At 35.6% G+C, this 18,446-nt stretch overlaps 1 protein-coding gene, 1 non-coding gene and 1 pseudogene across 2 annotated transcripts; 2 read left to right on the top strand and 1 right to left on the bottom strand.

Moving 5' to 3' along the window:
- Nucleotides 1–1,375: 1,375 nt before the first annotated feature.
- Nucleotides 1,376–2,624, top strand: LOC149021080 (mitogen-activated protein kinase kinase 9 pseudogene; annotated as a pseudogene).
- A 9,454-nt stretch (nucleotides 2,625–12,078) lies between these two features.
- On the bottom strand, nucleotides 12,079–12,149 carry TRNAG-CCC (transfer RNA glycine (anticodon CCC)). Its single transcript has one exon. It is a non-coding gene; the product is annotated as a tRNA-Gly (tRNA).
- Nucleotides 12,150–14,370: 2,221 nt separating this feature from the next.
- On the top strand, nucleotides 14,371–17,354 carry VIT1 (vacuolar iron transporter 1). Its single transcript, XM_089149342.1, has 4 exons — nucleotides 14,371–14,682; nucleotides 15,013–15,098; nucleotides 15,232–15,346; nucleotides 15,815–17,354. The coding sequence occupies exons 1-4, from the start codon at nucleotides 14,450–14,452 to the stop codon at nucleotides 16,107–16,109; spliced, it is 729 nt and encodes a 242-aa protein (XP_089005468.1). The 5' UTR covers nucleotides 14,371–14,449; the 3' UTR covers nucleotides 16,110–17,354.
- Nucleotides 17,355–18,446: the final 1,092 nt, after the last annotated feature.

The following is an 18,446-nucleotide window of genomic DNA, read 5'->3' as shown; positions in this document are numbered from 1 at the left end:
CACACATAATATATTGCATTAAGGAAGCCAACATTAGTTTGTAGTTTACGAAGAAGATCTACACATAAAAAAACTTTAAATAAATGTTATATGGGTCTATTATCAACATGTGTATTATATGGTCTATTATCAACATGCGTATCAAATATCGGACTTTACTTGAATCATGTGCATTTAATACGCAGGACCGTCAAGTCAATTATTTTGGTCGATAACCGAAATATCGCTTTACATGCATTATCTGAAGCAATTTCGGTCCAAATCAGAGTGGTGGGGTCCATTATACAATTGGGAATGCCAGCGCAGAAGGGCGGGAACTTTAGGAAAGACAACACGAAGAATCGAATCCACTTGACTTATTAGGAAAAAGGACAAAAATCTAAATTAATTATCTCGTTAGGACTAAATCAATTGTTGTGGGTACTCTATCCTCTTAAACCACAGCCACGTGGCGGTGGGGCCCCACCTTTCTCGGCTCCTTCCCTCTCTCTCTCTCCCCATGCGCTCGCCCGCCGGCCTTTCTCTGTCATTTCACCTCCTGACGTCACTACCTCTATTGCCTGAAAGCCGCCAACCGAAGATCACGGGAAAGTTCGAACTACCCATACTACCCTCCATTAATAATATATTGTCACATACATACTCAGGCTCTGAGAACTTTCCCGTTCTGGACGGATTTGTTGACTTCAGTTTTGTAAGGTCCTTCGCTACTCCGTTCCTACTATTTTCGTATGTCGACTCTCCCTGAGTCTCTCCAAATAGAACTCTTCCTAATCCCAATTCCAGACTCCGGCTGCTAAGATCTTTAACCTAACAATTTTGCATGAGGGTAGAAACCCAACAAGCCAACAAAAAAATTGAGTCCGAATCCTTTACGTTTCTTTATATTTTTTTCTCGTATTTATTCACTTTTGAATGTTGATAAAATAAGTCATACGTAAAACACCCAATGAATTCTACGTTGTACCTAGATTTCTCAAAAATAACCCAAAAAGAAGAATTGGTCATTACCAACTAAATTAAGAAACTTTTGATGTATTTTCTTGTAAAGAAATGATGAGTAGGGTGAAAAAATTCACTTCAGTGTTCTCCAATCTCACTTGGTACACCGAGGGGAGTTCAGAGTTTTTTTAGTTTTTTTTATTGAAATCCATATATATGAATAAAAATATAGATAGGGATAGACGCCTTTTAATTCATCACATGGGGAAATTGTTGAAATGTTAATGATAGTTTGCTTGCACGGCCCACATCTCTAACGAAGCGGTTGTACTCTTCTGATACATTCATCCCCCCATTTCTTCTTTCAGGTCCACTTCGCTTATGTGTATATAAACTAACTTCACTCTTGCTTCCTTCAATCATTCGATTCAAATCCTTCCATTCACAAGAACAACAACGAAAGAACTCAAATCCTCCCCCCAACCCATCCAAATTCCAGAAATGGCTCTAGTTGGACAGCGCCGCAATCTCAATCTCAGCTTACCTTTGCCGGATTCCGCCGAGCGCCGCCTTCGCTTCCCTCTCCCACTTCCCCCATCTTCTCTCTCCTCCTCCGCTGCAACTTCCACCGGCGCCGCCGAAGTCGATCGTCTCTCTGATCTAGAAAAGATCAAAGTTATCGGGCATGGTAACGGTGGCACAGTCTATCAAGTTCGTCATAAGCGAACTTCCATGATCTACGCTCTCAAAATCGTCCAAGGAGACTGTGACACCACGATCCGCCGCCAGCTTTTTCGTGAGATGGAGATCCTCCGCCGTACAGATTCGCCTTTCATCGTCCGTTGCCATGGAATTTTTGAAAAGCCCTCTGGCGATACTGCGATTCTCATGGAATACATGGACGGAGGAACCCTCGAATCTCTCCTCAAAAAGAACGGAACTTTATCGGAGCTCTCACTCTCCTCCATCGCTCGCCAACTACTCAACGGTCTCAACTACCTTCACTCGCAGAAAATCGTTCACAGAGACATCAAACCTGCGAATCTGCTTCTGAATCAGAACATGGAAGTCAAGATTGCAGATTTCGGAGTTAGCAAAATCATGTGCCGTACGCTCGAACCATGCGCTTCTTATGTGGGCACCCATGCTTATATGAGCCCTGAGAGATTCGATCCAGAAACCTACGGTTCGAATTACGATGGTTACTCAGCAGATATCTGGAGCTTAGGGCTTACACTCCTGGAGCTCTATGTAGGTCATTTTCCTTTGCTTTCTCCAGAGCAGAGACCCGATTGGGCCACTCTGATGTGTGCGATTTGTTTCGGAGACCCGCCGAGCTCACCTGAAAGTGCATCACAAGAGTTTCAGAGCTTCATAAACTGTTGCTTGCAGAAAGATTCCAGTAAGAGATGGTCAGTTTCACAGCTCTTATCACACCCGTTCGTCTCCAAGGATCGGGGATCTGAAAATTAATTGTCGAGAAAACTTCAAGAACATCGCCGGTTTTTTTTGGAATCTCCGGTGATCGGAATCTGTACATTCTCGATTCTACTACGTTTGGATCTTTTTCCGATATCGATTTTCCTCTGTACATTTTCTTATCCTTTGCACAGTCAAAACGACTGAGTGAGAAGAGATATTTGAAATGAATTAATGAATTTTTAAAATTTTATTAATTATGTTAACCGTTACATTGGTATCAAACGCTAGCGGATTCTAGCGGACGCTCAAACAGTCCTCTTTCGGCATTGTATATAGAAGATCATGTGCGCAAGCTGGCCTGGATGAACCTCCGTTCTCAAAACAAAATAATAATAAATAAATAAAAGATCATGTGTTTCAGCGGAGAGATTATGGCCATGGGTGTAGTACACTTGGCTAAGCTAGTTTAGGGCACAACTCACCTGTCCTCTTTCATTGAAGCCCATGGTGGAAGACATCTTCACTTTCGTTGAGAATTTTTTTAAGTTTCAAAATCTCATATGTATGATAATGCAATAGTTGATGTTCTAGCTAGGAAGGCTTTTTCAGTTGAACACACTCCATTGGACTTCTTGCAATAAATTCAATGTGAATTATACGAGGTGAAGGTGAAAAGCAAGATAGCTTTTTATAATAGAGGATCGAGATTATTACATATATTAACAAGAGGTGTTGGTAATTGGTATTACCAAGTGTGAGCTACTCTTTGATGGCATGTACTACTTTATTATTCATGGATGCAGTACATTGTCCCCTTTTTTGGACGCCAGTGACAAAAAAAGGTACATATTTGGTCTGGATCTTTCTTCTCCGATGAGTGACATTTTGTTTTTTTCTACAGTGGAACTTATTTAAGATAGATTTTTTTAGCTATTTTTCGTCTTCTTCTTCTTCAAATCCTTCAATCAATTTTGTGTGGTGACTCTGGAGCACCTAGCAGCAATTAGAGGTTGGTTACGTCTTTGTTAGGAGAGAACAATATTTTTACTACAACATAATAAGGGTGTGGTCTATATGACATTATTAAAAATAACTAGTAAAACTTTAATGTATCTCACGTGAGGCTTACCCCTTATTATATGGTTGAAAACCATCAAAGAAGCACATTGTTCTCCCGAATTGGTAATCTAAACTCATCTAGTTGGGTGTGACCTCTACTGCATTCAGTTGATAATACTTAAAGACATTTTTAGTTTAACTTAAAGAAGTAACAAGAATAATGCACGTGTGCAAAGCATAGCAGCGACTATTGCCTATGGGAAAATTTAACTGGATAGAAAAGAGTGTACGTTAATAGAAAAATTAAAAACTACCAAGCACAAGAACTCGTTATCATCTTATTTGACTTGTATATGTTATATGTAGGAGACAATCACAGGGTGTCTCCATAAATCTACTCTGTTGGCGTGGATCCTATGCATGAAAATCATAACTAATGCTACATAAGCTTTATCTACATTCTATTCTTTATTAGATTCAATGAGATTCTTATCAATCTTTACAAACTTTTGTTATTATTAAATGAATTTGACATTAACATCTCATGTTAGCACTTTAATACGTGTTTTGTATTATCGATTATATCAACATGTATCATATTATTATATTCACTATAGATACATATTTATTATCATATTGTACAATAAGATACAATAATTTGGTCTTTATTAGACATTATAGGTATATATCAATATTTTAATACAATATGACTTATGTATCATTTTTAACTTTAGCTCTAAGATATGTTATTAGGATATTTTAATTTATTACTTTGTTAGCTGTATACCTTATGACTTTAATTTGGATACATTCTCTATTTCCATGTATACATAAATACGATACAATCTTATGCATTTTGAAACTTTTAGTATATCAAAAAGAAGAGAACGAGGAAAATCACTTTAAATTGATAATTGCTTTCCCATTCACAATGTTTTTTCTTAGGGGATAAGAAAAGAAATATGATTCTTTTAATTTTAAGATGATAATGAAAAAAATAAATGTAAAGTTTGTTAATACTTTTTAAGTTGTTTTACTCCTTTATTCGTATTTGGTTATTTCAATTTTGTTGTGAACTTGTGATCTTATCAATTCAATTATAAAAGGCAACAAAATTAGATGATTAAAGATTTGATTTGATGTGTTGCATCAATTGATTTTTAAGAATTTTATCTACTCATGCTACCTTAAATTTACGACTCTCAACATGATTTGTAAATAGTAAATACCAAATACACATGGAGTATATGAACGTCTAAACAGTTCATAGCCTCCTATTAGTCGAAACCTTTAAGAGATATGTAAAGCCTCAAACAATGTCAATTGACTTTTTTTTTTTTTCGTAAGAATTTAAACACTTCATTCATTCTCTTAAAAGAAACTACAGAGAGATACATAGCAAACAAAAGAAAGAAATATAAAAGATAGATGCATGAAATCACAAGGTTCGATCCGAACCAAGGAGTGGAAATTAACCAAACTGTCATACATGCAATAGACAGGGTCATCCAAGCTAAGGAATGGGCAAGCCCAGAAACACCCTTAGAGTAATGGTTGTAGCAGCCACAGTACCAATCAACGCCTCGTGGAGACACACCACAAAAGCGGACACATACATAGACACGCCATAAGGGCGGAAATACAACACGCCCTGAGGACGGAGACAAAACACACCACAAAGGCGGAAACACAGTTGTGGCAGCAAATGGCGTTGGAGTTTGATTTTGATCTACCATCTGTTGAAGCTACAAACATGGAGAACACCAGAGCCAGGAGACGTTTCTGGTGTAAAGACACCATATCCGCAGAATGCACCACCAAAGCTTGCCAACTCTTTTTTTTCTTTCTTTCTTTTGTCTATATAACCTGAAGCTTCTACGGAGAGAAAAGAACCAGAAAACGGAGGGAAAATGGAGGGACAGGAAAGAAGAAGAGAAAAACAGGAAAACAAGAGATCAAAATGCAGAGATGAAAAACAGGGAAAAACTGAAAAGAAGAGAGAAACTGAAGGAAAAAAAAGTAAGGACGGACATAAGAGAGATGAGGGAGATGTAAAGATGCAGGAAAAGAGGAGACGAAGGAAAAGCATAGGCGGATAGAGGCGGAGAGCCAGAAACCTCAAGAAATAGCGCTTAGGGTTTTTCCTTTCTTTTCGATCGCAAGGTTGCAGAGTCTCACTCAAGAAACGGCACCTTGAATTGGAAATTATGTCAATCGCAAGGTTGCAGAGTCTCACTCAAGAAACGGCACCTTGAATTGAAAATTATGTCAATTGACTTCAACTTATAGTTAAAATTGCAATCAGTCTAGAACATATTGATTTCAAGGCAAGTAGGAACCAATGTCGTAACATCTGCCACTTTCATATATAATTCATTAGTTTACTCCAATATTTCACTTTCACTGTTGTTTTTGTCCTCTAATTAGCGAAAGATGTTGTCTAAAATCAAGACATGAATAGCTATTCATATTCTTATTGAAGAAATACACAAAGTGAATTAAAAACATAAGATGTGAAATCCTTGTGCTTTTTCATGCTAATTGTACATTTTCATCAGAGGTTAAAATGAGTCTTCTTCGTATGTAGATATCATAAAAATTGTATGTATCATTAGTTAGTAAACTTCACATGATAGGTATTATTGAACTAAACAGTTGTTGGACATGTAACTTAGGTGGAAGCTCAAAATCAATCGATTCAACTCAAACAAGTGTGAGTGAATCACAAATCTTATATGCTTTCATAAATTAGAATTTTTGTAGTCTCAAGTGTGTGTTTTATTTTTCTTCTTTGTTGGGTGAGGGGTGTCTCTAAAATTGACCATTTCCATGAAACAGATGTGAAGCCGCCATTGTTTGATAATGGAAATAACATATCTGAACATTTTGGCTTTCTGGGTAGATAAGGATTCCTGAACAAGCACACCTATTCGCCATTATTGTAAGAAAGAATCCCAAATTAGGTATTTTTGATGACTTCAATGGCTAATACATTAATAATGGAAGGTTGTAGGAGGATTCCAATCCTCAATAATTTATATTAATTTCTTATTATATTGTTTATAGCGTTTTCTATTGACTACTGTGCTTCATTTTAGCTAACTATCCATAAAAAAGTCTTAAAGTCCAATTCAAAGTCATTTCACAGAAGGCATCAAGCCATCAACTGGTTGTTTTGGGAAACTGGCAGGTCTGCTTCTCTTTGTAGCGATTTGTTTCGGAGACCCGCCGAGCTCACCTGAAAGTGCATCACAGGAGTTTCAGAGTTTCATAAACTGTTGCTTGCAGAAAGATTCCAGCAAGAGATGGTCAGTTTCGCAGCTCTTATCACACCCGTTTGTCTCCAAGGATCGGGGATCTGAAATTTGATTGTCGAGAAAACTTCAAGAACATCGCCGGTTTTTTGGAATCTCCGGTGACGGAATCTGTACATTCTTCTACGTTTGGATCTTTTTCCGATATCGATTTTCCTCTGTACATTTTCTTATCCTTTGCACAGTCAAAACGACTGAGTGAGAAGAGATATCCGAAATGAATTAATGAATTTTTAAAATTTTATTAATTATGTTAGCCGTTACATTGGTATCAAACGCTAGCGGATTCTAATCCGACGCTCAAACAGTCCTCTTTCGGCATTGTACATAGAAGATCATGTGTTTCAACTCCTCCCGGCGGCATAATATCTCTATCCCTATGTATAAAAAACACCTTTGTACCAAAAAAGATCATGTCTTTCAATACACAAGGGTTGCAATTCAGCATTTATATACCTAAGTTGCCAACTCAATACATCTCAGAGATTTTCACTATAATCTTCTTCCATTCAAAATGAAAATTCTTCTCTCTCCATGGGTTTAGTTAGTACACTTGGCTAAGCTAGTTCAGGGCACAGCTCAGTCTGTCCTCTCTCATTGAAGCCCATGATGTTTAAGTTTTAAAATCTTATATGTATGATAATGCAATAGTTGATGTTCTAGCTAGCTAGGAAGGCTCTTTCAGTTGGACACACCCTATTGAACTTCTTGCAATAAATACAATGTTATTTATACGAGGTGAAGGTGAGAAGCAAGATAGCTTTTTATAATGCAGGACCGGGATTATTACATATATCAATAAGAGGTGCTGGTATTACCAAGTGTGAGCTACTCTTTGATGGCATGTACTACTCTATTATTCATGGATGCAGTACATTGTCCCCTTTTTTGGATGCCATTGACAAAAAAAGGTACATATTTGGTCGGGATCTTTCTTCTCCGATGAGTGACATTTTGTTTTTGTACATATTGGGTCATAAGCCTGTTTACATTTTTTCTACAGTGGAACTTAATTAAGATAGAGTTTTAGGGCTTGTTTGGTTACATGAATCTAGAGATTTCTTCACGAATTTGAGAATTATACCCGTTTGGTAATAAAAATCTCTAGATTCATGAAATCTAGAGATTCACCTTTTTACACTAAAAATGTGAATCTATAGATTTATGGGTAAGGGGTGAAATCCAGAGATTTCAAAAAAGCTATACATTTGTACATTCACAAAATCACGTCGATCAAATAGTTTTTTAGGATGAATCCACAGATTTCATTCCACAACCAAACATTTAATTTTATAAATTATGACTCCATAGATTTGAAATCTCTAAATCTTTGAAATCTCGAAACTCATGTAACCAAACGGCTAGCTATTTTTCTTTTTCTTCTTCTTCAAATCCTTCAATCAATTTTGTGTGGATGACTCTAGAGTCACTCTAGTCCAGCGTAATTAGAGGTTGGATTACGTCTTTGTTAGGAGAGAACAATATGTTCTTCTTACGACTTTTACAACAGAATAAGGAGTGTGGTCTATATGACATTATTAAAAATAACTAGTAAAACTTCAATGTATCTCACGTGAGGCTTACCCCTTATTATATGGTTGAAAACCATCAAAGAAGCACATTGTTCTCCCGAATTGGTAATCTAAACTCATCTAGTTGGGTGTGATTTCTACTGCATTCAGTTGATTATACTTAAAAGACATTTTCAGTTTAACTTAAAGAAGTAACAAGAATAATGCACGTTCCCAAAGCATAGCAGCGACTATTGCCTATGGGAAAATTTAACTGAATAGAAAAGAGTGCACGTTAATAGAAAATTTAAAAACTAGCAAGCACAAGAACTCGTTATCATCTTATTTGACTTGTATATGTTATATGTAGGAGACAATCACAGGGTGTCTCTATAAATCTACTCTGTTGGCGTGGATCCTATGCATGAAAATCATAACAAATGCTACATAAGCTTTATCTACATTCTATTCTTTATTAGATTCAATGGGATTCTTATCAACCTTTACAAACTTTTGTTATTATTAAATGAATTTGACATTAACATCTCATGTTAGCACTTTAATACGTGTTTTGTATTATCGATTATATCAACATGTATCACATTATTATATTCACTCTATATACATAATTATTATCATATTGTACAATAAGATACAATAATTTGGTCTTTATTAGACATTATAGGTATATATCAATATTTTAATACAACATGACTATGTATCATTTTTAACTTTAGTTCTAAGATATATTATTAAGATATTTTAATTTATTACTTTGTTGGGTGTATACTTTATGACTTTAATTTGGATACATTCTCTCTCCATGTATACATAAATACATATACAAAAATGGTGAGTATTTTATGCATTTTGAAACTTCTAGTATATTGAAAAGAAGAGAAATTAGGAAAATCGCTTTAAATTGATAATTGCTTTCCCATTCACAATGTTTTTTCTTAGGGGATAAGAAAAGAAATATGATTCTTTTAATTTTGAGATGACAATGAAAAATAAATAAATGTAAAGTTGTTATTAAGTTGTTTTACTCTTTTATTCAGTTTTGATTATTTCAGTTTTATTTGATCTTATCAATTCAATTATAAATGGCAATAAAATGAGATGAATAAAAATTCAATTATAACCAACGCGGGTCGAACACCGGTTTATAAACCGGGTTGGCAACGGAAAAAAAAATAGATTTGATTTTATGATTCACCCATACTACATTAAATTCAAGACTCTCAAGATGGTTTGTAAATAATAAAACCAATATTTATGCATGTCAATAGGGTTCTAGGGTCCACTGCTGGTTATGTTCTTCAATTGCAATTTACTTTACTGAAATGGTAAAAGATACTACATTTAATCCGTCACCGTTTGCTGCTCGCTGCTACACATTTAATGCGAAGCAATGAAGGAGATATGTATGTGAACGTCTGAACAATTCATAGCCACCTAATATTCATTTGAAGCCTTTAAGAGATTTTTAAAGCCCCAACAATGTCAATTGATTTCAATCTTATAGTTAAATTTGCAATCAATCCAGGATATTGATTTCAAGCTAAGTAGCAACCAACGTCTTAACATCTGCCACTTTCATATATAATTCATTAGTTTACTCCAATATTTCACTTTCACTGTTGATTTTGTCCTCTAATTAGCGAAAGATGTTGTCTAAAATCAAGACATGAATAGCTATGCATATTCCTATTGAAGAAATACACAAGGTGAATTAAAAACATAAGATGTGAAATCCTTGTGCTTTTTTATCATGCTAATTATACATTTTCATCAGAGGTTAAAATGAGTCTTCTTCGGATGTAGATATCATAAAAATTGTATGTATCATTAGTTAGTAAACTTCACATGATAGGTATTATTGAGCTAAACAGTTGTTGGTCATGTAACTTAGGTGGAAGCTCAAAATCAATCAATTCAACTCAAACGAGTGTGAGTGAATCACAAATCTTATATGCTTTCATAAATTAGAATTTTTGTAGTGTCAAGTGTGTGTTTTATTTTTCTTCTTTGTTGGGTGAGGGGTGTCTCTAAAATTGACCATTTCCATGAAACAGACAAAGATGGGAAGCTAGCCGCCATTGTTTGATAATGGAAATAACATATCTGAACATTTTGGCTTTCTGGGTAGATAAGGATTCCTGAGCAAGCACACCTATTCGCCATTATTGTAAGAAAGAATCCCAAATTAGGTACTTGTGATGACTTCAATGGCTAATAAATTAATAATGGAAGGTTGTAGGAGGATTCCAATCCTCAATAATTTATATTAATTTCTTATTATATTGTTTATAGCGTTTTCTATTGACTAGTGTGCTTCATTTTAGCTAACTAACTCTCCATTTAAAAGTCTTAAAGTCCAATTCAAAGTCATTTCACAGAAGGCTTCAACTGGTTGCTTTGGGAAACTGGCAAGTCTGCTTCTCTTTGTAGCCAATTCAAGAGTCCAAGGGATTTCTTTGAATGATACAGCAAAAAATCTTGCCTTTGAACTACAAAAGCATTCTTGACCGTCCAAATGAACTTTGAATAGGCATACTGAATGGTCATTTAGGTGTCCATGAAGAAACCATAAAACTAAAACTATTGATGATTTGTCAATGATGGGTTACTAAAGCGGTTAAAGGTTCAACTTCCCACGGGGAGGTTTTGGGTTTGCACTCGTTCGACGGCATTAATATTCTCATTCCCATCACAATATATTAGAAGCTTTAATAAAAAATAAAAAATAAAAAATAAAAACTATTGATGATTTGGTTTGGGGTGGTTTAATATTCTCATTCCCATCACAATATATTAGAAGCTTTATTCCACCTATTTTCAATGGCAGACCCCTGATCTCTGGGCAGCAAGATTGAATGTCATGATTTAAAATCCACCATTATCTAATATATTTGCCAACTTTATTCCATATTATCTCTAATAACCAAAATCATCTTATTCTGGAAAATACACAAAAATACTCAATTAGCTCTATTTAATTAAATAAATAATGGTAAATGCATGATTATCAAATATAACAAAATTACAATCTCGGTTCCGTTTGGTGTGATTTAGATTTGGGTTCACTAAAAGGTCAGATTAACAGTTTAAATTCAGGTTGGATGAGTTATGAGACTATTACCAACTCATTTTCAAATTATTAGCATCTGTTTGGTAACATTTCCATTCTAAACTAGTTCTTATGCAAAACTATTTTTTAATATTTCTCACTAGCAAACTGTTATTTTCTTGGAAATGGACTATGAAAATATTTCAAAAATACTGTTAGAATAAGTTTGTGTTTGATAAACCCTCAAGTTTTTCACTCGGGACCAATTTTATCTCTTCTTTTTTTGTTATTTCTTAAAAATATCTTTTTGATGTTCAACAAAAAAACATTTTTTTAGACCGATTTGTTCTTAAAAAACAGAAGATCTAACCGTTTGAACAAACGTCTCTATAACTGTTCTTCTGTTGGTAAAGAACAGAAGAACACCAAAAACATTTTCTAAAAATGTTATCAGACTGGGCCCTTTTACAAATTAAAAGAATTAGGTGAGTCTTACTCTTACCCCTCTATACCAAAATTAGAAAAAAGGAAAAAGGGAAGAAAATAATTGAATGGGCCTATTTTTAAGCCCAGACTGAGTAACCGGTCATACCTTGAAGAAGCCCATTTGTCTAATGCATCGATTTAGATTTCTCTAACTGTTATTCCAGCAAAAATTGTTATATATGCAAGCATCAGTTCTTCTTAACACAATTGTGCTTCTTTGTTCTTTCCAAACTTTCCAGCAAAAAGATTTTGAAAAATAATAGCATTTGAAAAATGCGCATCCAGGGAATCGAACCCTGGTCAGTACCGTGGGAGGGTACTATGATACCACTACACCAGATGCGCTTGATGATTGCTTGCACCAAATTTATAGGTAAATCGTAAACAAAACCGGAAAACCATTGATTTTATCCGTTAGATTATAACATGCGATAGTAATTAAAAAGTTCACGACATTTAGAAAGATATGTATATGTTGGGTTGTGTTTTCTCTAGCATGGCCCAATATTTGAGTTGGCACATATTATTTTTAGAAGGGCAATATGGTATTTTTATGTAGAAGTAAAAAAGAGACTAATTACATGTTTGTTGTGAAAAGAATGAGTGAAATAACAAATCCCAAAATAGAGAAAAAAGAACTAAAATCCTATTTTTGAGTATGCTCTGCCTAGTTTGATCAAATCCTTCGTTAGGTGGTCTTCCAATGTCCCATCAAACTGGAATTTGGAGTTGAGGTTTGTTACTTTCCATTCTTCAAATCCAACGGTAGGATTGTAAATCTAAGTTCACAAAGTCAATGTGATTTATACGTCTTTGAGTCTATGTTTTAGTGAGATTTATCTAAAACTTCTTGATTTCATTAATTTTTGGAATTTATATTATTTGACGGTGTATGTCAAGAACTATTATTCTTGACGGTTGTTGATTATTGTAAATATTTACCTCTAGTTTTGACTAGATAAGATTTTTATATTCCTAGTTTTAGTGATTAGTGGATCTTTAGGGGAACAAAGGTCCCATGTTTTTCCTCTTCAAGCCAAAGAGATTTTTTAGATTAAAATTTATTTGTGTTTTGTGCTAGTTAATTTGTGGACATACTTATAAGTATGTTTTAATACAATTTGTAACATTTCGATCCAAGATCGCACGACTAAAAATACCTTAATATGATTATGACACAAGATGATGATGAACATACCTTTATAAGATTCATTGGAGACGAAGGGCAGCGGAATATCTTCTTTTGTCTCCCACTAGGAACTAACTTAAGGTGGAAGTTGATTCTATGATCAACTTAATGTTAGATCTTCTCCTCTAGACTCCTCTCTATTCACTGGCTTGATGGTATAACTTTCTGACTAAGTAGATGTGATTATGATTAAGGTTAGAGGAGAGACTTAACATCTTTTATATAGACAAATCCGTTAGATTGTCCATCAAAATCTAACCTTATTAGCTCACACTAGCCAGTTCATATAAGAATTTTAGTAACCATATATTATCCATATTAGACCAATAAGAAACCTAATCAAAGTATAACACAATCGATAAAGCTCATCTTATGTAGAATATTTAATTAATATTATAACAAAAGATATTGTCCAACATATTGTTTATAAATTATCTATCTGTAAGAATTTCTATTTGTCAATTTCTTAACAGATTTGCTCAAGAAATGAAATAATTAATTTGCTCTTGCTTTTGCTTTTGCTTTTTTTATCAAACATTGTCTTTTAAGTTGTTCTTTCTTAACCCATTAGCATGTTACTATCCAACTCCTAAAAATAATCATTACGGGAGAGGAAGATGGAGAAAACATAGCAAGGGCTAAGCCTTTTCCCAAATATCATATATGAAGGACAAGAATTTTATGTACTAATATTCCAAAATGGTGAATCAACTTCTGTTTAGAGGCAATAAATCCAAAGAAATTTTAGATTTGAGCCTCTCTGCCTCCACAGTTTTTTCTCTTTCTCTTTCCTTTTCCTTGGCCATATGACCCCTAATAAACAAAACAGAAAACACTGAAACCGAAAGTGTTCATGAGAGATTTTTTTAATTATCCACGTACGAGACAGGGTATCTCATTTACAAACACCCTTAAAAGCACTGAAACCTTCAATCTGATTCACAAGAATCACAGCTGGGAACTCTTATTACAAAGAAAAGCAAATCACCACTTCATGGATGATATTATATTATATAATAAAAGAAAATTAAAAAATGAAGAAAAACCTTTACCTGCCCACTGGTAGATTTTAAAGTGACAATGATGCTATTCATCATGGGAAAAGATTCCAATCTAAAGGTTATTCAGTGGAACACGTCTTTCAGCTACTTATGATCATGAGATCTCTAGGTATCCCATCCATATCCAATTATAATTGGAATAAGCCAAATGCAGGCATCAAAGCTGGTACAGTGGCATTCTAAGTAAATAAAGTGAAAAAACATGTCCCATTAATGAACAGTGAGCGAGTCGGTATGTATCTCGGGTCGACTCAGCCATCCACCGCTGCTATAAAAGTGAGGGAACATTCCTTACAAACTCCTCAATCGTCGCTTGTTGCTCTTTCTCTCATTCTTCTTCGTTTCCTGCTTCTGTTCGTCTTCGAAATCTCAATTTTCAGATCCTGCACAGAGAAATGGCGGAAGGAAAAGTCACCGAATCGCAGAAGAAGCTCCTTCACCACCACGAGGAGAAGCATTTCACGGCGGGAGAGATCGTAAGAGACATCATCATGGGAGTCTCCGACGGTCTCACAGTTCCATTCGCTCTCGCTGCTGGTCTTTCCGGCGCCAACGCTCCTTCCTCCGTCATCCTCACTGCCGGTCTCGCTGAAATTGCCGCCGGTGCCATCTCCATGGGACTTGGAGGGTATCTTTTCCTCTTTTTCACCATTCTTCAATTCAATCACACCTTTATTCTTTATTAGGGTTTTCACTTTTCATATCAGAAAAAGCAGATCCAGAATATTTCATTCCATTTCATTCCTTCTTTTTCTTGCTTTCCGCCTTCGTTTGTGGTGGGACCACGAGATACCCACGCGCAGAGTTCGTTCAGTGATATAAAACAAAAGAGGGCGTGTGTCGACCACATGCAACGAATGGTTGTGATCCGTCGTCACAACTCCACAAGCTTTTCTTAATCATTTTGCCATAAATGTGTAGCAGTAGTTTTGCCGCTGATGCTGACAAATTAATCCAGGTATCTTGCCGCCAAAAGTGAGGCCGATCATTATGAGAGAGAACAGAAAAGAGAGGAAGAAGAGATCATCACTGTCCCTGATACAGGTTCTGGCATTTTCCCTTCCATTTTGAGGAAAAAATTAAAGAGAATAAGAGCCGTAGGATCTTCTTTTATGTGCTGAACGAACGGGTATAAGCTTTTTTTCATATTGTTGTTTGCTTGAAAAACCTCTTTCAGAGGCGGCGGAGGTGGCGGAGATACTGTCGCAATACGGGCTGGAGCCTCATGAGTACGGGCCAGTCGTGAATGCACTTCGGAAGAGGCCTCAGGCTTGGCTTGAGTTCATGATGAGGTAAGTGTCAAGTCCCATTAATTTTACCCCAGAAAATGAAATTTTGTGAAAACATTTGTAGGTTTTGGTTGATTCTTAATTTCGTTTGAATTGAATTAGGGATTGGTGATGGCTGAACTGTTATCAAGTTCTGCTGGTTAGCTTCACTAATTTTTTTTTACCCCAGCCAGCAACTATTCCGGTGAAACCTCTAAAAGTTCGGACTTGTAGTTAGGGTGTCACTAATTTTCCTTATACAGTAGCCAGTACGTTACGAGGATCTGCGATCTACCTTGGGCAACTTTAGCATAGCCTAGGATTTCCAAATTTTCTTCTGGGTTCTCTCAATTAGAACTTTGGCCTCCATGTGTATATGTGTTCTGCTCTCTCTAGTTTTAAGACACTTTGCTGCCATAGTAGTGTATGTTTGCAGGATGAAATGTGAAAAAAAAGTGATTGAATGAAGAAAGAAATGAACGGTGAATGCAGGTTTGAGCTGGGATTGGAGAAGCCAGACCCAAAGAGAGCCTTACAGAGTGCACTGACTATTGCCATCGCCTACATTCTGGGAGGAATTGCACCTCTTCTGCCTTACATGTTTATTCCCGAAGCCAAGAAAGCTACATTGGCATCAGTTGGCTTAACCTTATTTGCATTGTTAATCTTTGGTTACGCGAAGGCCCATTTCACAGGTAACAAACCCTTCCAAAGTGCCCTTCAAACGGCATTAATCGGTGCCATTGCATCTGCTGCTGCTTTTGGAATGGCTAAGGCTGTAGCCTGACCACTCCCCTTAGCTGTTAGTTCTACTTTCTGTGCCAAACAACTTTGTTGCTTTCTTTAATTGATGCATATTCTAGTATTTGATAATCTTTGCAGCTAAAATCATCTCTCGTTGTATAAATATTTTTCTTCCATGTAAGTTTGTTAATTTAGCTACAGTGTGAATCACCCTCACCCTCACCCCACCCAACAAAAAAGAAAGCGATTTGATTTAGCATGGAGTTTTTGGGTAATCGCTCAAATGAAGCTCAATACACTATAACAAGTTGTAATTTGTAAATACATACATAATACCTGTTCAAAGCCCCAAAACCTACAATCGCAATGTCTGCAGTCTGAAATTCCCAAAAAATGGACTTTGCTTGAGTACTGCGCATTTAATATGCTAGACCGTCAAGCGAATCATTTTGGTTGGATGGACTGAAATTTCAATCACCATCATTGAAATTCAACAGTTGGATCGAAATTTTGCTTCATCGTCATGCACATGACTCAAGCAATTTCAAAAAATGATGACCCAACTCCAGAACTTTAAGTAGGCTGATCCAATCCGAATGGGTTTGACTCCAATTCAAGATGGATCAAATCAATGAAGAAAATGGAGCCAATGGCAACAAATAATAATATTAAAAAAATTTACATATGATCAGTGGTCTTATATATTGAAACAAATTATTATGGCAGACCACATTTACATATGATTGTGATTTTGAGAGCTTCTCTTTAATTACCTTCCACAGTTCAACTTTCATCGAAGGAGGAAGGTTTTAATCCAAGGTTTCTTAGCCGGACAGATCATACGGTCCCCACATTCAAGCTCTTCTCAACTTTTGATTGACTTTGAATGTGGAAAATGCTTTGTGTCCTGTTTGAGCTTTAGCATTTAGAAGAAAAAGTAAAACAAAGAAACATTTATATAAATGGGTCAACGAAGCTCGCAATACTGGCTGAAGCATGTTCCACACATCAAACTCTTACAGTCGAGCTAAAATTGCACCACATAATTAAAGAAGTTGCAGAGGATTTTTATCCCATATCTTATCATTATTGTTTATTGACATATTTATGTAAAACTTAAGGATGGCTTTGCTATTTATTGTGGAAATAAATTGAGTTAATTAGGGAAGATGATCGCAACCTTCCGTGCTACACAAAGCCCTCGCACCTGGTGTAGCTCCATACATTATAACTATTTGTCCTCCCATAAAAAGTGGAAAATATTTAGGACACGTCATTTACGTCACACTTCTAGGCAGGTCAACCATGTACTAGACCACCTAGCTCAGAAGGTCGTCTTCTGTTCTTTGGCTTATGGAGTTGATTTTTCCCCTTGTCTCGACTTTGCCTTCTTAGTTTTCGGATATAACAATCACACTATTCCATGAAGTAATGTTCTTTATACCAAATGTTTAAAATGCTTCTGAGTCATTTCGTCCACCTAGCGAAAGAATATGGCATGTAGGTTCCACTAGTAAACTTCCACGTGCAAATGCACAAATGACTATGTAGAAAAAATATCAGACAAATGAGGGGAGTAACCGAGTAATTAATGTATCTCACATATATAGCATGGTAATTTATTTATACAAAAAGAAATATGGCAATAAATTAGTTCTCAGATTTATGTACTAATAGATCTCATAATACTCTTTCTATAGAGTTTGATAAACCTATCTCAAGTGATACTCGAATGTGACCATTTGTTATAAGGTTGTTAGATGTATCATGAAAACAATTAATATTTGACCCATACCTCTTAGTGAAGAAGTTGTGGGTTCAACCCTTGCAGATGTCATATATAATATCCCCATCCCTATATATAAAAACGCCTATTCCAAAAAAAACAATAATTATATATATACATATATTAATGAGAACGGTCAATAGTGAATACAAGTGAATTAAGTGAACATAAAAAAAATGTTTACAATTATGTTGTTTATTAAAAATGCTAATCATGTGAAGACTTTTAAGAATACTTCATTTCTTTTTCTTTCTTTTTTGGGTGATGAAACTACTTTCTTCATGTATTATGCATAATTTTTTGTTAGGAAAATTTCCAAGACACGCCAAAATAATTGGCAAAAAGCATAGATACCCAAAAATTATATCAAATTGGCAATCATCCCATTTTCTGTTAAAACAAAGAAAAACCCCCAACAAGATTCCAAACCCACCAATAATAATCAACGTAGGGAGCAAGTCACCATAACAGAAAAACAGCACCCTGGGAAGGTTTCAGACGGGAAGCAGATGACTCGGGGTGGCATCTGGTGCAGCAAACGTGATCCTCGAAGAGCGTTCGCCAGGGATGCGGACCCAAAGGTGGCTGGGAAAT

This window comes from Hakea prostrata, chromosome 3 (assembly GCF_041222555.1).
Source record: "Hakea prostrata isolate BN-2017 chromosome 3, UWA_Hpros_2, whole genome shotgun sequence".
NCBI lineage: Eukaryota > Viridiplantae > Streptophyta > Magnoliopsida > Proteales > Proteaceae > Hakea > Hakea prostrata.
This window is presented reverse-complemented; position numbering and strand designations above follow the sequence as displayed.

Coding starts and splice junctions, on each gene's coding strand:
- VIT1 (XM_089149342.1), top strand. CDS start 14,450: ATGGCGGAAGGAAAAGTCACCGAATCGCAGAAGAAGCTCCTTCACCAC. Junction 14,683..15,012: donor ATCTCCATGGGACTTGGAGG/GTATCTTTTCCT, acceptor AAATTAATCCAG/GTATCTTGCCGCCAAAAGTG. Junction 15,347..15,814: donor TGGCTTGAGTTCATGATGAG/GTAAGTGTCAAG, acceptor CGGTGAATGCAG/GTTTGAGCTGGGATTGGAGA.